This window comes from Dipodomys merriami, unplaced genomic scaffold (genome assembly GCF_024711535.1).
Source record: "Dipodomys merriami isolate MVZ:Mamm:240054 unplaced genomic scaffold, mDipMer1.0.p SCAF_33, whole genome shotgun sequence".
Classification (NCBI taxonomy): Eukaryota; Metazoa; Chordata; class Mammalia; order Rodentia; family Heteromyidae; genus Dipodomys; species Dipodomys merriami.
The window spans coordinates 3361744-3384583 of record NW_027204826.1 but is presented as its reverse complement, the minus strand read 5'-3'; the positions used below and the strand labels follow the sequence as shown (position 1 = coordinate 3384583).

The following is a 22840-nucleotide window of genomic DNA, read 5'->3' as shown; positions in this document are numbered from 1 at the left end:
CTTTTAATTATGTGACTCTGCTCTCCTCACAGAATGATGAGGCCAGGGGCCCTCAGACAGGTGTGATTTGCCATTCCCAAAGTAGAGTGTCTGGACCCTTATTTTTGTGCCAGTACAGGGCATTGAACTCAGGGCCTAAGCACTGTCCCTTAGCCTTTTCACTCAAGGCTAGTACTCTGACTTCTGGCTTTTTGGCAGAGATAAGAATTTCCTGGACTTTCCTGCCCAGGCTGACTTGGGATTCACAAACCTCAGATCTCAGCCTCCTGGGTAGCCAGGATTACAGGTGTGAGTTTCAGCCAGCACATTGGTAAGATGGGCACCCAGCTTGTGGAAGATCTTGTTAGCAGAGACCAAGGAAAAGCCTCATAGACCTCAGAAGTAGATTGGGATTCTCAGTTCGAAAGGCCTGGTAATGCTGGCCTGGGCCGGGAGTGAGGCGAGGCAGGGCAGCTGTGACACTGAGATCAAGGAAGGCAGCACACAGCAGGCTGCCGGGATGACTGCAGCTGCAGGCGATAAAACAGCTGTGTGGTGGAGCCGGGCATAGGCAGTAACTGCTGCTTTGTGCATGCCTCTGGCTTGTTAACACATTTGGGTGAATTGAACAGATGGGCCTTTCAGCCTCTGCCCTGCTTTGCAGGCCTCCCGGGTGACCCTAGCCCAGCCCACAGTGCCGCCTACCCGCAGAGAAGCCTGAGAAGAATGGAGTGGGTGGAGGCAATGCCCGTTCTACCCCGTCTCCTGCTGCCCTGGGGCTCAGGCTGCCGTGGGCTGGGTGTAGAGGCTTGTGGTGTTAGACAGGGCTCTGAGCTGAAGGCAGACAGGCCCTTCTCCACAGTCTGTCTTTTTTTTTTTTTTTGCCAGTCCAGGGGCTTGAACTCAGAGCCTAGTCACTGTCCCTGACCTTCTTTTGCTCAAAGCTAGCACTCTATCACTTGAGCCACAGCATCACTTCCGGCTTTTTGTATTTATGTGGTACTGAGGAGTCTAACCCAGGGCTTCATGCATGCTAGGCAAACACGCTACCACTAAGCCACATTCCTAGCTCCCTCTCAACAATTTCAAGCATATCCTCCTATTCTGATGACTATACTCTCCTTGTCTATAAAAAGAGAAGGTAGCTGGGTACCAGTGGCTCAAGCCTGTATCTGTATCCTCACTACTCAGTATGCTTGAGATCTGAGGATCATGGTTCAAAGCCAGTCTGGGCAGGGAAGTCCTTGGGACTATTTATCTCCAATTAACTATCAAAAAGCTGGAAATGGAAAAAGCTAAGGGACAGTGCGCCCGGCCCCCAGTTCAAGCCCCAGTAGCAGGAGAGAGAGAAAGAGAAGGTTCCTCACTTAGAGCCAACTTGGAAGCTTTTGTGTTCTCTCTCACATGCTCCTGATTGCTCTGTTCACGTAAACCACCCTAGAGGAACAAGAAACAGAAGAAATGCTTCTTTACCAGTGCCCTATCAAAATAATCATGCGAAAATACCCCAAGACTCTAAAAGAAAATATTTCTTTTCTTACTTTGCCGAATAATGAATTTCCTCTTGTTGACTGAAGCCACATGGAGTCACATGGTGCCCCAGAGTCTCATTTCCCCCAGAGCCATGGGGGGCACTGGTAGATCCCAGTTTTCATTCTCTCTCTGCTTACCTTTTGATGCTGCACAATACTAAATCAAATTTTACCCTGATTTTTTAACTCACTGTGGGTGGCTCCTAAGACCTCATTCCTTCTTAAAATTTCCATTTAGTTTTCCAGGGCCCAAAGGGGAGGGACTGCTCTCTAAGTCTGATGAGCAAAGGCTATATATAAACAGTGGCATTTTTCCTTCCTGGGTGAGAAAACAAAGTGAATCTCCCTGATACAGAAGAGTGATGATGGTGACTTTGTAGCTGTTTTTCACTTGCCAGTACTGGGGCTTGAAACCTCATGCTCTCATTTGGCCTCTTTGCTCAAGGCTGCCACTCTATCCCTTGAGCCAAAGCTCCACTTCCAGCTTTTATGCTGGTTGGTTGGAGATAAAGAGTCTCCTGGACTTTGCTACCTAGCTAGCTTCGAAATGTGATTCTCTCTGTTCTCAGCTACCTGAGTAGTTGGGATGACAGGCAATGAGCCATCAGCTACTTGTAGTTATTTTTATCATTAACCCATACACTTTACAGGATAGAGCAAAGGTTATCACTGGCCATGAAGAGTCAGCCCTGAGGTTAAGGGACTTCCTAAAACCAGAGATTGGACTTAGCACAGGGGTCTCCTGACTCCCTCCCTGCTCTGTGCCTTGGAGAAGTCCCTGTGAAGCTCCCTTACTTCCTCTTGAGCAGTGTACAAGACCCTCCCGTCCTGTACCATTTCCTGCCCCTTCTGTACAATTGCCCCGCACCTCCTGCAGCTTCTTTTGACAGTTGTGGGGCCTGAATTCTGGGCCTGGGCACTGTCCCTCAGCTCTTCAACTTAAGGCTAGTGCTCTACCACTTGAGCCACAGCGCCACTTCTGGCTTTTTCTGCTTATGTGGTGCTGAGGAATCAAACCCAGGACCTCATGCATGCACAGCAAGCACTCTACCACTGAGCCACCTTCCCAGACTGCCTTCTGCAGCTTTTGAGCCATGATGGTCTGGTTAAACTGCATCTAACTGATCCACCCAGGGTAGATCTACCTTGTCTGCAAGAGGAGTCCTCCCCTCAGAATCAGGATTATTTCATGAGAAGGGAGTTGCGACAACTTATTGGGACAAGGAGATGGCCACCTGTCAAGGCAGGATGGCAAAGGGGACAAACTCAGAATTCCACAGCAAGGCTATTTTCCTGCCTTTACCCCCACCTGGGACTAAGGAACTGAGGACAAGTTTTGTCAAGATGTGGATGGTAGTTCTTCCCTCCCACCCCCACCCCCACCCCCCACAGTTCTGGTCAAGGCTACACATGACCTTGGATTTCCCCAGTGGATTGTTGGATCTGTTTTTGATGTGTATATACAAAGAATTTACTGTGGGAAAAGGGCTTGGTCTCCTCACAGTGCCTTTTGAGTGTTTTTCCTTCTGTTGTGTGCTTATCTGTCCATCTCGGGCAAGGAAGTGTTTGGGACGGTACTGCTTGCCTCTTGGAGTGGGGGAGCAGGTTTCTTCTATATTCTTTTAATCTTGCAGTAAATAGCCCAGGGCCCCGGAATCCCTTCCTGATCCAATAAAATATGTTGTATTTGCCAGGTAAAGTAGGTTTGGAGGCTTTATTTTCTAACTTTATCCATAAGTGAAAATCTAAAATGAAAAGTGTGTGTGTATTGGTCCTGGGGCTTGAACTGAGGGCCTGGGTACTGTTGTTCCTGATCTTTTTGCTCAAGGTAGCATTCTATCACTTGAGCCGGTTTTACTTCAAACTTTTTTGGTGCTTAATTGGAGATAGGAGTCTCACAGACTTCCCTGCCCAGGCTGGCTTCTTTGAACTAGATCTCAGCCTCCTGACTATCTAGGATTACAGGTGTGAGCCATCGGCACCTTTGCTTGCGTGCATGCGTGCATGCATGTGTGTATGTATGTGTGTGCATGTGTGTGTGTGTGCGTGTGTGCGTGTGTGTGTGTGTGTGTGTGTGTGTGTGTGTGTGTGCGTGTGTGTTAGTCCTGGGGCTTGAACTAAAGGCCTGGGTGGGTGCTAGAGCCCAAGACTAGGTCTCTACTATTTGAGCCACAGCTCCACTTTCTTACCTGGGCTGCCTTCAGACCTTGATCTTCAGATCTCAGCCTCCTGAGCAGCTAGGATTACAGGCTTAGGCCGCCAATACCAGGTTTAAAATTTAGATTTTTAAGATCAAGGATTAGCTCTTGGTCTGAAGCAGATCCTTTTCTCCAGGTCAGGTGACCCATCAGCTACTGCTAATGTTGTTCTTCCTTCCATCTTTGGTACTCATTTAATGCCCTGTATGTATCCAATTATCCACAGTTATCCATTGGGAAGGGAGATGGGTTTTTGAAAGATACAATTAATTTGAGAGGCCCACTTTCAGTTCAGCTTCTTCCCTTCAAAATATTGTGTTTGTTTCTCTAGCATGTGGGAAAATTGAGTGATTTAAGAGAGTTACCTCTCTTTTCTTTTCTTCCCTCCCTCCCTCCCTCCCTCCTTCCCTCCCTCCCTCCCTTCTTTCCTTCCCTCCTTCCTAGACTGGGACTCGAACTCTGTACCTTATGATTTCTCTCATCAGCTAGCATTCTACCAACTGAACCATGCCTCTGACCCCATATTTTGCCTCTTTATCCCAGTACGAGCCAGTATATAGTAAATTCCTTGAGGGCTAAGTAAGCTAAGGAAGAGTCAGAGAGGGTTTGGGACACTGGGCCCGAGTCCAGTGGCAGGGGTGACAAGCATGCATGCCCAGGCCACAGGTGCTCTCGGAGCCTCCTCACGGGGCTGCCCTCCCTCTTCTGCAAAGGGCAGCGGGTGTGGTCAGGCCACGATGACTACAGGAGGCCGGCCACCTGTGGGTTTGTGCCTGAAATCCTACTCAGGAGGCTGAAATCGGAGGATTGAAGTTCAAGGCCAACCAGTGCAGAAAAGTTTGTGAAACACTTAACTCCAGTTAACCACTGGGGGCGGGGAGGGGGGGGAGCCAGAAGGTGTGTAGCTCACGTGGTTGAGTTCTGGCCTTGAGCAAAAGGACAGCACCCAAGCCCTGAGCTCAAGACCTAATACCAGCACACAAAAAAGTAATTTAAAACTAGCCTTTCTGGGTAGTCATAAGGAGTGTGTATGGAATAATAAATTTGTGGCTCAGTGCTGTAGAGCAGTACAAGAACAGACTGCTGCTGGGCATACCTGGGACAAATTCAGGCAAAAGCTAGCAAAAAAAGAGTCGGGCGCTGGTGGTTCACACCTGTCATCCTAGCTACTCAGGAGGCTGAGATCTGGGGATCGAGATTCAAAGCCAGCCTGGGCAAGAAAGTCTGTGAGACTCTTAGCTCCAATAAACCACCAAAAAACTGGAAGTGGTGCTGTGGCTCAAGTGGTAGAATGCTCACCTTGAGCTGAAAAGCTAAGGGACAGCACCCAGGTCCAGAGTTCAAGCCCCATGACTGACCAAAAAAAAAAAAAAAGCTACAAACTTGAAGGAATATATGTCAGAATAAAGGTCACCTTCAGGACCGGTGGGCTAGGAGAATTGGTATGGACTGAGCAGGACCATGACCAAGCTGGGATGGTCTCTGAGATATGCCAGTGGCTCTGGTGTGCCCTGGTATCCACCCTGCCTGTGGACTAGGGCAGTTCAAACTGTGCTGTAGACCTCAGGACACTGACACCAAGCTTCCTAGTAGGAAGCATTTTCTACATAAACAGCTCAGGGGCCTCGCCAGTCACTTCTCTTCTTGTTCCTGGGTAGCAGGACCAGAGCAGGGTGAGAAATAATGTATAAGGAGTCAGCAAGCCTGTTCAACCTAGGCTTAATGCTTCCAAGTTCCTGGTTGGCTGTCTTGACAGTAGGCTATGGAAATGATTAATGACCTTTTTCAAAGCCAGAAAAAAAGCCGAAAGGGTCCCTGGCTGCCCTAGACTCTGGGTCCTCTCCCTTGACCAGTAGGCAGGATTACTGGCAGCTTTGGCCTGATTGCTGCTCATCTTCACTGCCATGGACTGTTCTCTGCCATGGGACGTAGCTTTCCCTTCAGCACTCTGGCATCTCTCGTCTCTTTCTTCTCTTGTCCTTGCCCCTACCCTAGCTGTGTCATCAGAGTGTAGTGATTTTAGTTTTGCCGTATCTGCTGTGGACCACTAGTGCCAGTGCCCTGTGGCATTCCCACCAACAAGGGTTAAAGCCCAGGAGTCTGCAGGCTTCATGGGGTTCCTCCCTGGTGCTCATAAAAGCTTTTTACATCCGTCCCTGGACTGCTGCAGGCTCCCTGGCTGGAATCTGATAAGGGGCCTCTTTGTTGCAACTGTCAGTCTCCTTTATTGAGGAGGGAACTGGAGACCAGTGGCATTTCTTGGGGTGCAGATAAGGCCCTGGATCCCTGTCAAAGAGCGTGATTAATTACCCTCAGTCCTCACTCAGGCTTTGATCGCAGTGACGGACAGTCTGCAGGCTTCCTCATTGGGGCTCCTGCACACACACCCTGGGGTGGAGATCCACGGCTTGTTGGCCAGCACCAGTGCCCCACTGAGAGCTGTCTTAGTGGGGCATTTGCTTCTGCTCTGCAGGTTGCTTTTGCACTGAGACACAGGGTTGTCCTTGTCAGGAGGAAACAGGAAGGCCTTGTTACAGCCTTTCTTCAAAAGGCTGGTAAGGAAGCCACTGTGGACTTGAACTTCATGCACTTCAGACCCTTCAGAGGTCTTGTGCAGCCCCCTTGGGAGAAAATCCAGCTCATCCAGCATTGCTTGGCAACAGTACTCCCTAATTCAGGCAGCTTTCTAAAACCAAGTCACCTTTTTATTTACTTATTTATTTATTTTGGTGCTGGTTCTGGGGCTTAAACTCAGGGCCTGCCTCCTCGGAGCTTCTTTTTTTTTTTTTTTTGTCGGTCGTGGGGCTTGAACTCTGGGCCTGGGCGTTGTCCCTCAGCTCTTCAGCTCAAGGCGAGCGCTCTACCACTTGAGCTACAGCGCCACTTCCGGTTTTCTGGTGGTTTATTGGAGATAGGAGTCTCACGGTCTTTCTTGCCCGGGCTGGCTTTGAACCGCGATCCTCAGATCTCAGCCTCCTGAGTAGCTAGGATTACAGGCGTGAGCAACCAGCGCCCGGCTCGGAGCTTCTTTTTGCTCAAGGAGGTAAGAGTCTCCTAGACATTCCTGGCCAGGCTAGTTTGAACCACAGTCCTCAGATCCCAACCTCCTGAGTAATTAGGATGACAGGCATGAGCTGCCAGCACCTGACTAGCTCCCTTTGGTAATAATGACAGTTATATGTATTCTTACTTTTTTTTTTTTTTGGGTCCGGTCGTGGGGCCTGAACTCTGGGCCTGGGCGTTGTCCCTCAGCTCTTCAGCTCAAAGCTAGTGCTCTACCACTTGAGCCACAGCACCGCTTCCGGCTTTTTTCTTTTTGCTTATGTGGTGCTGAGGAATCGAACCTAGGGCCTCAGGCATGCAAGGCAAGCGCTCTACCACTGAGCCATCTTCCCAGCCCCCATTTTTTTTTTTTTTAACGTACACGGTTTCATAGGTCACTTGAACTGAAAGTTGAGTCGTGCAAATTATGATTTCACAGATGGGGAAGCAGCGTCCCAGACCGCTTATCTCCCAGGTCCATCCCTACTCTAGGCAGCCCTGATCTATTATAGGTTAATTCTGTGTGGCTATCCAGAAATTCCTGCATCTGTGACAGTGTTGCCTCTGTGCGTGCGTGCATGCGTGCGTGTGCGCACGCACGCCTGTGTGCCTTTAATGGGGCTTGAATTCAAAGTTTAGGCACTGTCCCTTAGCTCTTTCACTCAAGGCTGGTATTCTATCAGCTCCACTTCTGGCATTCTGGTGGTTGATTGGAGATAGGAGTCTCATGGACTTTCTTGCCTGGGCTAGCTTCAAACTGAAATCCTCAGATGTCAGCCTCCTGAGTAGCTAAGATGACAGGAGTGAGCCACCAGCACCCAGCTTGACAGTGTAGCCTCTGACCTAAGCCACATGTCTGCGGGACGTGGGAAGTTCCCCTCTGGAGAACTGCATCCTCACTATTGGCTCAGTCATGGCTGTGCCCACACACCACCCTCAGTTAAGACAGTCCCTTCATCCTGTTCATCCAACTTGCCTCCAAACAGTGATCATTTCTCAATCCTAGCTACCCAAAAGGAAGGTTGCAGTTCAAAGCCAGCACGAGCAGGAAAGTCCACGAGACTTTTATCTCCAGTGAACCACCAAAAAGCCAGAATTAGAGCTGTGACTCAAGTGGTAGAGGGTAGAGTGCCAGCCTTGAGCAGGAAAGCTTAGGGACTGCAGTGTGAGCAGGTCACCTGTGTGGACAGAAGCTGCCATGGGTGTGTAATGGGGAGCTCGTGAGAGCCTGGTCCTGGGTGGTGGCTGCAAGCCCCAGAGGAAGATGCCTGTGAGAGGTGAGGCACCTCTGGGAGCCTCCTCAACTTTAAAGGGGAGAAGGAGGAGGGAGGAGCCAGGGCTGACTCTGAGCTTCCTGCCTCAGTCGGAAAAACGAGAGGGGAGCCATGCAGAGGGAGCCAGTTAGGGATGCAGTAAGGGCACATTCTGATCAGGTGACACGTTACGCTGCCCAGGGAAAGCATGAAGGGTGTCCCCCCCAACCCCCGCCCCGATTCTTCAGGTGGTGCCTGGCAGGTATGGCCTCACCATGCATGTTTGCACTGAGACAGACTAACATAATGTTACCGTGTCCTGCCAGGGAGCAAGGGCCGCTGTCCACAACACCACAGGAAGACATTGACCCAAATGTAAGCTCTGATAATTTACATAGGAATTTGGGGGGTTCATTTCCTTGAGCTCAAGGCCTTTCTGCCTGAGCTCCCCAGGTGCTAAGGTTACAGACATTCACCACAACCAACAGCTTATTTTAGGACTTCTTTCTTGGTACTGGGATTTGAACTCAGAGCTTCAGCCTTGCTTGGGACTTGATTGCTAGCTAGTACTCTTACTACTTGAGCTATTTTTCCAGCCCTGTTGATTGCTGGTAATTTTGGAAATGGAGGCTAGTGAATTTTTCTTCCTGAGCTGGCCTCTTAACTGCAGCCCATTGGATCTCAGCCTCTCCTGAGCAGCTAGGATTATAGGAGTAAGCCACCAGCACTCAGTTTACTTATGGATTTTTTTTTTTTTTGTCTGTCTCATGGCTTGAATTCTGTGCTTGGGCACTGTCCCTGGACTCTTCAGCTCAAGGCAAATGCTCTATCACTTGAGCCACAGTGCTACTTCCGGTTTTTTAGTGGTTTGTTGGAGAGAAGAGTCTCACAGACTTTCCTGCCTGGACTGGCTACTCAGCCTCCTGAGTAGCTAAGATGGATTTTTTTTTTTTTTTTTTTTTTTTTTTTTTTTTGTCGGCCGTGGGGCTTGAACTCTGGGCCTGGGCGCTGTCGCTCAGCTCTTCAGCTCAAGGCGAGCGCTCTACCACTTGAGCTATAGCGCCACTTCCGGTTTTCTGGTGGTTTATTGGAGATAGGAGTCTCACGGTCTCCCCTGCCCGGGCTGGCTTTGAACCACGATCCTCAGATCTCAGCCTCCTGAGTAGCTAGGATTACAGGCATGAGCCACCAGTGCCCAGCTCTAAGATGGATTTTTTAAGTCAAACTGGATGGCCTTTGTATCCTGACCCTCCAGACAGTAGCTGGTCAAGACAGGGGTAGGGGTCTTTGAAGTCCTCAGGACCCCTCTTAGAAGAGGCCTTGGCCTCACCGTGTCATATTGCTGCCTTCTTAGAAATGTGGGGAGCACTTTGCACCATTCTTTGACTTGAGTCACCCTGAAAAGTTGGTGAGCTCACCTGTGAGCCCATCATGGGAAGATGGGCAGAAGGGGTGCACATTTGAGGCCAGCCTGGGATACATAGCAAGACCCTGTCTCAAAAAAAAAGCCAACAACAAGCCGGGATCCGGTGGCTCACGCCTGTAATCCTAGGTACTCAGGAGGCTGAGATCTGAGGATCGTGCTTCAAAGCCAGCCCAGGCACAAAAGTCTGTGAGGCTCTTATTTCCAATAAAACCACTCAGAAAACTGGAAGTGGCACAGTGGCTCAAGTGGTAGAGCACTCGCCTTGGGCTGAAGAGCTGAGGGACAGCGCCCAGGCCCAGAGTCCAAGCCCCATGACCGACTCCCCCCCCCCCCCCAAAAAAAAAAAAAGCCAACAACAAAAATAGCCGACAAGGCTGATGTTGAGCTGAGAACACTGGCATCACTTTAGGAGAGAATCGGAAGCAAGAGCTCAAGCTGGCCTAAACCCATCAGGCAGCTTAGAGAGTCCTAGTGAGGTGGGGGCAGGGCAGGGAGGAGAGGATCAAATGGGCAGCCTGCGTACAGTAGGAGTTTCCATTAAAAGGCAACAAGTCTTCAGCCCTGCCCCGGACGGTGACCCTTCCCTGTGGAATTCTCCCCTCTGACCTCCAGATCATTAATCCCGAGGCTGCCAAATGACAGTCATCCATCACGCCTCCTGACGAGCCCTGCCCGCCCTCCCTGCCGTCCCCTGGTGCTCATTAGTAGCCCTTCCTGCCCGGTGCCAGGTTTCCTAATCAAGTCTCTGGCTCCTCTCACTTCCCCTGGGGCTGAGGGGCGGAAGCTGCTCTGACCCTCCCTCTTTTAGAGGCCAGTGCAGGGGGAGGGGCAAACGATTAGTGGGGAGAGAATTGTTGAGTGGCTTTTCATTCCCCTGGAGACCTGTGTGTCCAGCAGTGCCTTTGACATGGCAAGGCACAGGGGAGGGAGAACAAGAAGCCCTATCTCCATGCTGCAGAAAGCAGGCTGTAAGTGAAGGAGCACTCAGGTTGCCAGTTCATAGTGAAGTAATGTGGAATTGTACTGCTCGCAAAACCCAAATAACATCTGGGGCTGGTGGTTCACACCTGTCAACCTAGCTACTCAGGAGGCTGAGATCTAAGGATCATGGTTCAAAACTAGCCTGGGCAGGAAAGTCTGTGAGACTCCTATCTCCAGTTAACCATTAGAAAACCAGAAGTGGAGCTATGGCCCAAAGCAGTAGAGCCAAAGCTGGGCACTGGTGGCTCACACCTATAACTACTCATGAGGCTGAGATCTGAAGATCGTGGTTCAAAGCTAGCCCGTGCAGAAAAGTCTTGAGACTCTTCTCTCCAATGAACTACCAGAAAACCAGAAGTGGTGCTGTGGCTCAAGTGGTAGAGTGCTTGCCTTGAACTGAAGGACAGTGCCCAGGCCCAGAGTTCAAGCCCCACTACCGACCAAAAAAAAAAAAAAAAAAAAAGTGGTAGAGCCATAGGCTTGAACAAAAAAGCTCAAGGACAATGCCCAGGCCCTTATTTCAAGCCCTATGAACAACAGAAAAAGGAAGGAAAGATTACACACACCTTAAGTTGGTCTGGGCCAAGCCGTGCTTCTATTTGTGGATAGTAAGCAGATCCAGAGAGTTTCTAGAAATTGGGCCCTGGTCATCCCAAAGAAAAGAACTGGTAGCTGGATGCTATTGGCTCATGCTTATAATCCTAGCTACTCAGGAGGCTGAGATATGAGGATCGTTCAAAGACAGCCTGGGCAGGGAAGTCCATGCAACTCTGATCTCCAATAAACCATCAGAAAACTGGAAGTGGCACTATAGCTCAAGTGATAGAATACTTGCCTTGAGCTGAAGAGCTGAGGAGCAGCTCCCAGGCCCAGAGTTCAAGCCCCACAACTGACCAAAAAAAAAAAGAAAGAACTGGAAGACAGTCTGGTAGCATTCAGGTTTGAGGAGTTTGAGTCAAATAACACGAGGTAGATCCATGAGCACTATTCCTGACTTAACTAAAGGTAGCTGGGCACGAGTGGTTCAACTATAACCCCACTTACTTGTGAGACTGAGATCTGACAATCACGTTCAAAGCCAGTTTGGGAAGCTAAAGTCTTTTTTTTTTTTTGGTCGGTCGTGGGACCTGAACTCTGGGCCTGGGCGCTGTCCCTCAGCTCTTCAGCTCAAGGCTAGCGCTCTACCACTTGAGCCACAGAGCCACTTCCGGCTTTTTCTGTTTATGTGGTGCTGAGGAATGGAACCCAGGGCCTCATGCATGCAAGGCAAGCACTCTACCAATGAGCCACCTTCCCAGCCCTGGAAAGGAGAGTCTTATCTCCAGTTAACCACCAAAAAGCTGTGAGTATAACTGTAGCTCAAGTGGTAGAGCACCAGCCTTCAGTGAAAAAGCTCAGGGACAATGTACAACAAAAGTGAAAATTTTAAAAAGTGAGCATGTGTGATGCCTTCTCTCTCAGACTGTTGATGACACGGCCCTCTGTCTCTCGTTGGACTACCACAGGGACCCCCATCAACCGGATCCCCATCATGGCCAAGCAGATCCTGGACCTGTACACACTCTATAAGCTGGTAACAGAGAAGGGGGGCCTGGTGGAGGTCATCAACAAGAAGATCTGGAGGGAAATCACCAAGGGCCTGAGCCTGCCCACCTCCATCACCAGTGCCGCCTTTACCCTCAGGACCCAGTGAGTACGCTGGGTGTTGTACCAGGATGTGGAAACACAGGGCCCATGAAGAGGAGGCCTTCGGCTCCCCCGGGTGCTTGTTTCACTTAGGCCTCACTCAGTCCTGGCAGAGACACATCCTGCATCCCCATTTTCTAGTTTCTAGTCAGGCACTGGTAGCTCACACCTGTAATCCTGGCTACTCAGGAGGCTGAGATCTGAGAATCAAAGTTCAAAGCCAGCCTGAGCCAAAAAGTCTGTGAGTTTCCAGTTAACCAGCAAAAATCCAGAAGTGTAGCTGTGGCACAAGTGGCAGAGCACCAGGCAACTGACACCCAGCTCCATCAGATGGCTGCCTTGTCTTAACCACCATTTGACTCAGTCTGGAGGAAGGTATAGAAATAGTAAAGGCAAGTGTGGCACTAGAGCGCATAGGCCAGAGGGGCTTGTTCTTGTGGAATGTTCTAGGAAGTTGTTCGTGAAGAACAGGGGAGTGAGCAGCTGACATATCAGGTATCATGCTGTGTGGCCTTGTTGAAAAGATGAAGGTTTTTATCTGCTGGGGCTGCCCTGCAGAAGCCGGGGGCTGAGCTGAGATGGCAAGGTTCTTACAGGGGAGAAACTGTGTCCTGGAACAGGTGTCAGACTTGCACAGGGCAGGGGCTTCGCCTGGTGCCTGATGAGAAGCTTTCCTATCTGAGCAGCCTGGCCCAGCGACCAGATCAAGGAGTTACATGACATGGGTCCTCTTGTCTAAGGCCATGAAAACCGTTAGCTAAGATGTTACTTAGCTCCCTATGTGAGCCACACTGCCCTTTGGAGCAGTATGTAGAGGTGGCAGAGGGGCCTGGGGCCCTGAGGCCCCCAGTCGAGGGCACCAACCTCCCCTCCCCCCTCCAACCTCCCGACCACAGCTCCTTGGTGAGCCCCATCTTATGTCCATGTGGTGCTGTGTTGGAGATGTTTCTCCTGCCTTCTTCCCCTGCAGGTACATGAAGTACCTGTATGCCTACGAATGTGAGAAGAAAGCCCTGAGCTCCCCGGCCGAGCTCCAGGCAGCCATCGACGGCAACCGGCGGGAGGGCCGGCGGCCCAGCTATAGCTCCTCCCTCTTTGGCTACTCCACCACCGCCACTGCTGCCCCCAGCACCCCTGCCCTTCTCTCACCACCCAAGATCCGTTTCCCCCTCCTGGGGCTTGGCTCCAGCAGTGGCACCAGTGCCAGTAGCCCTCGGATGTCCCCAGCCACCACTCTCAGGAAAGGTGCGTGGGGGGCTGGGAGGGAGACCAGTTTGCCAGGGTCTGAGCTGAGATGGGGTTTCGGGTCGACTGTGTCTGGGGACTGGTCTAGCTCATCCTTCACAGGCGATGGAGTCCCAGTGACCACAGTACCCGTGCCAAATCGCCTGGCTGTGCCTGTGAGCATGGCAGGACAGCAGGCTGGCACCCGCACTGCCACGCTGGAGCAGCTGCGGGAGCGGCTCGAGTCGGGGGAGCCCGCTGAGAAGAAGGCATCCAGGCTGTCGGAAGAGGAGCAGCGGCTGGTCCAGCAGGCCTTCCAGCGCAACTTCCTAAGCATGGCCAGGCAGCTCCCCATGAAAGTCAGGATCAACGGCAGGGGTGAGCACCAGCTCGGGGCTCCACACTCCTCTCCTGGCCTAAAAGGGGTGGCCATGGCAGCATACCACCTGGAGGACTTCTAAGGGGCCAGGAGTTGCCTCAGGCGGAGCTTTGTTCCCTGGCTGAAAGGAAAAGCAGCTGTTAGAGAAGGGGCCCAGGGCAGCTTCAGTGACCCTCCCTCCACCCGCCTTTGATCTGTCCAAATTACAGGGCAGGGCTTGCTACACCCTTCCAGAGCTCCTGTTTGGGAGGAAGATGTGACATCCTTGTCATGCTGGAGGCTCGGCCAGGGCAGGGAAGTGGCAGGGCTGCCAGCTGCTCTCAGCAATAAGAAGTAGGAAATAGGCTAGATGCTGGGGGCTCACGCCTATCATCCTGACTACTCAGGAGGCTGAGATCTTGAGGGCCGAAGTCCAGTGCCAGTCTGGGCAAAAGTCTGTAAGACTTATCCCCAGATGGCCAGCAAAAAGCCAGAAATGGAGAGGCAGCTCAAGTGGTAGGGCACTATCCTTGAGTGAGAAAGATAAATGATAGTGCCCAGGCCCTGAGTTCAAGCCCCAGTACCAACACACACACACACACACACACACTAAAGTAGGAAATACAAGGTTGCCAGTGTAATTGCCAGTTTTTCCTTTTCCCTCATTTTCCATACCACACATTCCATTTCCCTCCTCTTCCTCCTCTCCTCTCCTTATACAGCTTTTCAGTGCCATTCTTTTTTCTTCTTCTTCCTCTTTTTTGGTACTGGGGATCCTGCCCTAGAAGGGGAGGCAGGTGTGAGGTGAGTGACAGATGCCCACACGACCCCTCCCTGCCCACTGTTTCCTGAAGGAGATAGAGGGAGAGCAGGAGCTTGCCCCGCTCGAGGCCAGGTGCCCCGGTGTGTCACCCAGGGCAGAATCTGGAGTGATTCAGGCCAGATTCTTTGTGCCATTTGCCCAGATGGCCCTGAGGAGCTGAGTGCTACAGACATAACCCCCTCTCCATGAAGGAGGAGGTCCTCAGAGCCACAGCTGAATTTCTTGGGCCTAATAGGCTCTCAGAAGGACAGGTGCCCAGCCTGGCCAGCCTGCTGTCCCTATGCTGAGAGCAGTTGGGGGAGAGAGTTGGCCCTCTAGAGAAAGCCAGCAACAGGAAGTTGGCAAGACAGGCCCTCCTGGCATGCCATGTGCCCAGGAGCTGGTGAGCAGATGCTTTCTACGTGAGGTCTCCATCCGAGGTGGCCACGGCAGCAGCCGGGAGAACAGCAGGAGGCCTGAGCAGCCTGCTTTCTGTCTGTCCCCTGCAGAAGACAGAGCTGAGGCCTCAGCTGCAGCACTCAACCTGACCACAAGCAGCATCGGGAGCATTAACATGTCCGTGGACATCGATGGTACCACCTATGCAGGTAGGGGGGGCCCTGAGCTCCTGGGAGGACAGGAGGGGAAGCAGCCATGCCAGATTGGCTTGCCCATGCTGCATTGGCAGGCCACAGTCCTTGAGCCTGGGGCCTTATGGGACTGTTGTGGCTTAAGATACTTGGAGGTGGGCCTGAGTCTGTCAAAGGGCTTGGTCTCTGTATCTTCTTGTCTTCTTGCCAGGAGAAGGGAGGGTGATGGAGAAGGTGAGGAGTTTAAGGCTCCCCACAACCCTGTAATCCTAGCTACAGGAGACAGATCTGAGGACATGGTAAAAAGCCAGGCCAGGGAGGCAAGTCCATAAAACTCTTATCTCCAATTAAGCGGGGTGTGGGGGGGGGAGGGGGGAGCTAAATATGGAGCTGTGGCTCACATGGTAGAGTACCAGCTTTGGGCAAAAAAGCTAAGGTACAGTACCCAGACTTTGAGTTCAAGTCCCAGGACTAGCACAGAAAGAAAAGAGTGTGCCAGAGAGAGCCAGTTACCTGCCCCCTGCCTTAATCCTGTCCAGCCCAGGAGGCTGGAGGACATTGTGGAGAGCTTGCTGCCCATCACACCCACCCAGAGCTCCTCTCCTACCCATCCTTGCTGTAGCTGATGCAGCTCCCCGCAGGCCCCTGTTCTCCTCTCTCTCTCCCCACTCCCCCCAGAGCATCCTGAGACCTATGAGCTCATGGTGTTCCTCCTAGGCTTCCAACTTCCAGGGCTTCACAGCCCCTACCGTCCATACGCAAGTATTCTACAAGATGCTCAGGGCCCCGCCTGGCACTGGAGTCAGTGTCAGGCACCCAGGCTTGTTGAAACGAACTGCACCTGTTCCCTCAGGTGTACTGTTTGCCCAGAAACCTGTGGTGCACCTCATCGCAGGCTCTGCTCCCCAGAGCCTGGGCAGCGGCGCCAGCAGCAGTAGCAGCTCCCACTGCTCTCCAAGTCCTACCTCATCCAGGGGCACCCCCAGCGCAGAGCCCTCCACCAGCTGGTCCCTCTGACGGGCAGCACCCAGCACCAACTCCTCTTCTGCCTAGAGTGGAGGAAGCTGATGCACAGAATTTACCTCATCTCATGGAGCCACGTGAGAGTCTGGATTTCTCCAGGCTCCATTCAGGTCCTGCTGTACTCTGGGGGCAGGGAGGGGTTGAAGGGGCGGGGCAGAGCAGCGTTGTCCAATCAGGGATCACTCTGGGGACTGGGCGGGGTCTGGGTGTCCAGCTTCCTGGAGGGTTCCCTGGCCACCTCCCACCCCAGGGCAGTGTATTGACAATCTGTAAGCTGACGCAGGGCTGGATGCCCTCTCATTTCCCTTCCTCCTTAATTTATTTCCCTCTTCCACCTCCTGCCCTGACCCCACGCCCATTGGTCTCTGCCTCCGCCCAGTCCCACAACTCAGAATACCACTTGGGGCTGCCAAGAGCCTTGGGGCTGCCAAGAGCCAGGCGCCTGCCTTCATGGCCTGTCTGCTGAGTGTGGGATGGTGCCCTCCCAGCCCTTCTCGCCTACTGTTTGATTTCTGGGGTGTGGGTCCCTCCTAGCCAAGTCTTGAATCAGCACTCGCGGGCAGGTTCCAGTTCAGGGTCCTGTTCTGACTCCCCCACACCTCAGGTCCCCCCTTCACCCTTGTTAGCCAGCTCCCCAGAAAGCTGCTTCTCCCTGGCCCCCCTCCCGGGGCTTTCCGCCCCAGCCCCGCCGAAGTCAGGCTCACTGAAATACCTCAGATTTGTAATTGCTGATGCATGATCCTTCAGGAAGTATTTGCATCTCTGAAAACCCTTTTTATAAGTGTTTTTGCTGACTTTTGTTTTTTTTTATTTTTTAAATTGTTATTATTGCTGTTGTAGCACCAAAGAATTAAGAGCAGCTCGCCCCCCTGGGTGGGGATGACAGCCAGCCTGCCACGCCCCGGCCAGCGGGCCGGGCCACTCAGGGATCGATGGGGGGGGGGGAGCCGGAGAGGCCCCAGCTTGCTGGTGGCTCCTGCCGCCCTAACCCCACTGCTAGGGTGGGCAGGTAGCTCCCCTCCCCGGCACTCCCACCTCAGGACACTGGAGGGCCTGCACCTGCCAGAGACCACACTGCCCAGGATGAAACGTTGGCCTAACTCGCCTGTGTGGCCAAGAAATGGTGATACTTAACCAGACTCAGCCTGCGCCATTCTGTAGACCACCCCGCACTGTGACTCCTGGTTGCAGTGGCCGAAACCCTGGCCCGCCCCATTTAGTTCCAGGTGGGACAAGAAAGGGAAAGGGAAAACTTGTGCACAGACATACCTCAGCTCTGGGAGCAGCCTATCTGCCAGCTGCCTCCTCCTTCCTCCCTGCTCCATCTCTGCCAGGGCAGCTGCTGGCTGCTGCCTCTGTCTCTGCCAGGGCATGAAAGTACTCACACACACGCGTGCGCACACACACACACACTCACACACACACACACTCACACACACACACATACACACACACACAGCCCATCTACCTTTTGGGGCCTGGAAGCCTTACGTACCAGGCATGGGCAGGCAAGGGCAGGGAAGTTGCAAGGAGCACAGGACACAGCCCCAGGCCTGCCCGAGTCTCAGCCATTCCCCCAGTGTCTTTCTCAGGAGATGTCAGGAAGGATGGTCTCTTCCCACCCGGAGGACACGGGATGGTATACTGAGTGCTCATCTAACCCGCCTCCTTTCCCTGGGCCGTTTGCCCACCTCTCCCTCTTGGTGCCCTTTGCTGCTCTCCAGGCCAGCAGGAGTTCATCCAACCCTGGCTTTCCCAAAGGTTCTCTCCTGGAGGCCAGGAGGTGGGTAGCCACGCAGGGCAGCGGGGTCCTTTCTCCCTTTCCATCTTGTTCGTATTCTAACCAGGAAAAATGTGATAGCACATGGTAGCCTAGGCCGAGAATAAATAAATACCTCAGACATCCCCTTGCAGCAAGTGTCTGTATATGTTGTGATTTTCTATCTTACATGTTCTCGAATGTTTATATTCCAATAAACCTCTACCTCTTCACATGAGCAGGCCTCTCGAGTGTTTTGAGTGACTTCCACTGGCCATGTCCTCCAGAACGGATGGGGACCTCGAGAGTGCCTCCTATCTTCTGTGTGGACAGGGTCCTCTGGCATTGCCTGGTCACCAAGCTGACTCTTCATGGGGTCACCGCCACATCGGGCAGGCCAGGGACCAAGAGAGTGCCCCCCTGGCTTAGCAAGCCCAGGCCTAGCTTCCACTGGGGCAGACAAGAGTGGAAAAGACATGGCTTCCAGATGCAGACCCAACATCTTAGATACGAGGTAGCTGGGACTCCACATAGCAGTTGACCTGTGGGCAGGTAGAAGCTGAGCAGCTCACTTGGGAGCCTGGAACCCTCCTCAGAGGTGATGACAAAGCTGAGAGAGCCAGCTGAAGCTGGGAAGGAAGAGCCTGGCCAGCAGCGGGACTGGTCCACATGGAGACACGTTGGCATCAAGGGCCTGCGGGGGGGGGGGGGGGCGGCTATGCCAGCCGTAAGGTGGGGTAGGGTTGCCACTGGGGCCAGGATGGACCCTAAGCCACGGGACTTGGGTGCCATCTGTGCATTAGAGAACATGTTTGAACCAGGTCAGTTTCCCACAAGGGCAGCTTGGAACCAGGGGCTGTGTTGGCTGTGGACCGCCAGATGTTACCAGTGGAGCCCAAACCAGGCCCAGGATGCTGCCCACTCCTGTGGCACAACCTGAAGACACGCGTGGGGCCGAGGCCTGTCTGCATGGGCTGCGGGTAAGCTACCAGAGACACCCCCCCCAATGAGGGACATTGGACCATCTTGAGCCCCTTCTCACTGATCTTTTTTTTCTTTTTTTTGTCGGTCGTGGGGCTTGAACTCTGAGCCTGGGCGCTGTCCCTCAGCTCTTCAGCTCAAGGCGAGCGCTCTACCACTTGAGCCACAGCGCCACTTACAGTTTTCTAGTGGTTAATTGGAGATGAGAGTTTCACGGACTTTCCTGCTCAGACTGGCTTTGAACTGAGATGCTCAGATCTCAGCCTCCTGAGTAGCTAGGATTACAGGTGTGAGCCACCAGTGCCTGGCTTCACCGATCTTTAAAACCTTTTGAAAAAGCCAGGTGCCATTGGCTTGTACCTGTAATCTTTCTAGGTACTCAAGAGGCTGAGATCTGAGGATGACAGTTCAAAGCCAACCTGGAGAGAACTCTTATTTCCAATTAAACACCAAAAAGCCAGAAGTAGAGGTACAGCTTATGGAACAGGGTGCCAGCCTTGAGCTTTTAGAAAACTAAGGTAGAAGACCCAGGCCCTGAGATCGAGCACAGTATGGACACAAACATACCTTTCAAAAGAAATGGAACAGTGAATGCTTTCGTACATCAGTCACTAGTCATGGATCCTGAGCTGCAGCTCTTGACTTCCTGTGCCACCGGAAGACACCTCGTGGGCCTGGGGGTGGGCTCAGAGCTGAGAAGCAGGAGGGGTCTGAGTCTGCGGGCTCAGAGCTGAGAAGCAGGAGGGGTCTGAGTCTGCGGACATTTAAGGTGCTGCTTGTAGTGATTGCAGGATGGGTTAGGACAGCAGAGAAAGGGTCCCTGTTGCCAGGGCAGAATCTGAGGAGCAGAACGGCCTTGAGCTGCAGGGCCGGGCAGCTCCCAGCTGTCCCCAGTGCTGCTCTCCGCTGGGCTCCAGGGCCCTGAACTGTCATCTTCAGATCTCCGCCTCCTGAGTAGCTAGGATGACAGGTATGAGCCACCCTGGCACCCAGCAACTGACTTCTTTGCACCTGACTCCCTAAGCAATTGTGAGTGACCATCCTTCAGTGTTCCCGGGAGCCCCCAAGGGCAGATGCAGTCTCCAAAAATGTCCTCTTATCTCCCCATCCTCCCTATTTCCCTGCATGGGTGCCTGGGCAGCAGGCTGGGCCCACACTGCCTTGGTCCCCCATGCATTTCTTTCGTGGGCAGAGTAGTCTGCAGCCTCTGATAAAGCAAATTCCCAGCTAGGGGCCCAGCTGACTATACACCAGGACTCCCAGCCTTGCTTGTCCACAGGGACTGGTGCCTGCAGTGGGGGAGGGGGAGGGGCCCTCTGCTGTTATCTATTATTGCAGGCTCCAGTTGGACCAATCTCCACCACCACCACCCCAGCTGACCTGAGACACCGCCTTGTACCAAAGATGCTTTGTGGGGTGCAGGGGGGTAGAAAGGCCCAAGGAGATGGTTGTCAACAGGGTCTTGAGGAGTTTCTCCAGGCTGGGCAGGGGGCGATGCATCCCAGAGAGCTGATTACAGGCTGAGGGACTGGGTCACTTGAACGTTGGCTGGGCACTAGTGGCTCACGCCTGTAATCCTAGCTACCCAGGAGGCTGAGATCTGAGGATCAGGATTCAAAGCCAGCCTGGGTAGGAGAAGTCTGTGAGACTTCTGTCCAGTGAACCACCAAAAAGCTGTAAGTAGAGCTGTGGTTCAAGCAGTAAAGCACTAGCCTTGAGCCAGAAAGATCAAGAACAGTGCCTAGGCTCTGAGTTCAAGTCCCACGTGAACTGTTGTGCACAGGCGCGTGTATATGCGCGCGCGTGCACACACACCACAGAGGAACTGAGGCTCTGGGGGTAAGTTAGATGGCCTGAGTCATGCCAGGAGTCCAGGGAGGCCCTGGGATCCCTGCCTAGCATTTCCCTGCACCAAAGCGCACCGTCCCCACCTTCTCCCCCTTTCCTCCCCCTCTCCCCACGCTCCCAATGTGGGACTCTGGAATTGGCAGAAGCCACTATAGTGAGCTACTGTGTGCAGCCAGAAGTCTCACATGCTGTCACCTCTGGGTCCTGTTCCTTCAATTGTGGGATGGGGCCCTCACCCCAAAGGCCACCAACTTTGGTGAAGGAACTCATGCGGTAGACAGAGGTGCCAACCACTCCTCTCCACTACCCAGCTCTGGATTCTGGTCCTACCACTGCCCCTCCTCCCCTCAATCCTGGGCTCCAACCCCTGCCCTGCCTGCTCCAGGAAGGCCCCAGAATCCTATATCCATCTAAGCAGGGGGGGGGGCATCTCCCCACACCCTTTACATGGCTAGATGGTCTCCCTCTATGAGCCGCTCTGTTCCCACACTGAAAACCAGAGCTCTGCCTGGAGTGCTTCGCAGAGGTCCAGGGGGTGGGCACGAGCAGGAAGGCAGGGCGTGGAGAAGTACCGAGGGGAGGGAGAATCCTAACTGGCCCAGGGAGGCTTTCAAGCGAGATCTAGGGTTTGAGGTTCAAAGGTAAACCGTTCCCGAGAAAACAAGGCTGGTAGCTGGGGCCTGTCATCCTAGCTACTCAGGAGGCTGAGATCTGAGGATTGTGGCTGGAAGCCAGCCCTAGGCAGGAAAGTCTTCTCTTTCACCTCCAGTCAACCACTCAGCAAAAGCTGGAAGCAGCGCTGCGGCTCAAGTGGCAGAGCGTTAGCCTTGAGCAAAAGAAGTCCAGGGACAGCGCCCAGGTCCTGAGTTCAAGCCCTAGGACTGGCAAAAAAAAAAAAAAAAAAAAAAAAAAAGCAAAGCTGGGCCAGGACTAGCCTGGGGCGGGGGAATCGGGAGGCCAGAAGGGGTAAAAGGAAGGTTGGGGAAGAGAGGCTTTGGGGGGTCTTTGGATGCAGGGCCGGCTTCTCCTGGAGGCTTCTGCATCCCCTGCGGACAGCTAAATGACTGGCAGGCAGCAGGGGTGGGGACCAAGGGCCTGGGGGTACAGTGGGCATGGAACAAGCTTCCTGGGGTGCTCCAGCGAGATCCCTTCAGCCCTGGAGGATTGAGGTGGGGGTGGGAAGAGAGTTACCCCAACTTCCCTTTCCCAAGGGCCTGACAGATGTTTTTCTAGAAAGACACCAGGGAGGTGAGATAGGGAGGTCCCCAAGCAGGGGTGGAAAGGGAGGGGCTGGCAGGGGGGGCCTCCACCTCGGGTGAGGGCTGCGTGTGCGTGCGCGTGTGCAAATCCTGGGTCTTGAACTGAGGGCCTGAGTGCTGTCCCTCAGCTTTTGGGCTCCACGTCCGGCTATTTTGGTGGTTCATTAGAGATTAAGAGTCCCGGACTTCGTTTTCACACTTGGATCCTCAGACCTCAGCCTCCTGAGTAGCTGGGGTTACAGGTGTGCGCGCCGGTGCCTAGCACCGAGCTGGAGACACCGCCTGCGCCAGGACCGGGTCCGAAGCTGCAGGTGCGTCTGGGTGGAAAGGCTGGGCCGGGCGCCTCACCTCCTCCCAGAGGCTGACGTCCCAACGCGGGGCCCCACGCGAGGCGAGGGGCGCCGGGCCCGCGTGTGGGGACAAGGAGCTCACCGCCCAGCTTCGGGGGGTGGACGTGGACGCGGCCACAGGCCTCCCCGGCCCTGGCGGGCACCCCGCGGCGCACCCCACCGAGCCGGTTCCCTGCCCAGCCCGCCACGCGGCGTGGGGTGATTAGAGGCTTCCCGACGCCCCGCCGCCCGCGGGGGAAGCAGCTGCCGGGGACCCCGCGTCGTGACCCCAATCCGGGGAGCGGAGCGCCCGTCCCCGGTCCTCCCCGGCCCCAGATCTCCCGCGGCGTCCGCCCCCTCCGCGCGGGCCGGGACGCGGGACCACAAACGCCGGGCCTCCGCGGGCCAGCGCCGCCGGGTGGAGGCGGCGGAGCGGGCACCATCCCGCGGCTCCCAGCGCCCGCGGCGGCTGGGGACGCGCCTCGGCCCGCTGCCGGGCCCCGGCGATGGCGGGCGGGGGCCGCGCACGTCCGCCCGGACCGCGGCGAGGCCTCCCGAGCGCCGCTTCGG

At 53.9% G+C, this 22840-nt stretch overlaps 1 protein-coding gene across 2 annotated transcripts in view; it reads left to right on the top strand.

Moving 5' to 3' along the window:
- Positions 1-18091, top strand: part of Arid3b (AT-rich interaction domain 3B) — a 45062-nt gene extending 26971 nt beyond the window's left edge. Inside the window, exons 5-9 of one of the 2 annotated variants that reach the window (XM_070042894.1) lie at positions 11917-12100; positions 13068-13342; positions 13445-13699; positions 14991-15089; positions 15925-18091. In XM_070042894.1, the coding sequence (XP_069898995.1) occupies positions 11917-12100; positions 13068-13342; positions 13445-13699; positions 14991-15089; positions 15925-16088 (977 nt within the window). In that variant the 3' untranslated portion in view covers positions 16089-18091. The remainder of the gene's footprint in view (positions 1-11916; positions 12101-13067; positions 13343-13444; positions 13700-14990; positions 15090-15924) is intronic. The other variant, XM_070042895.1, reaches the window with a different exon arrangement.
- The last annotated feature ends 4749 nt before the right edge of the window (positions 18092-22840 follow it).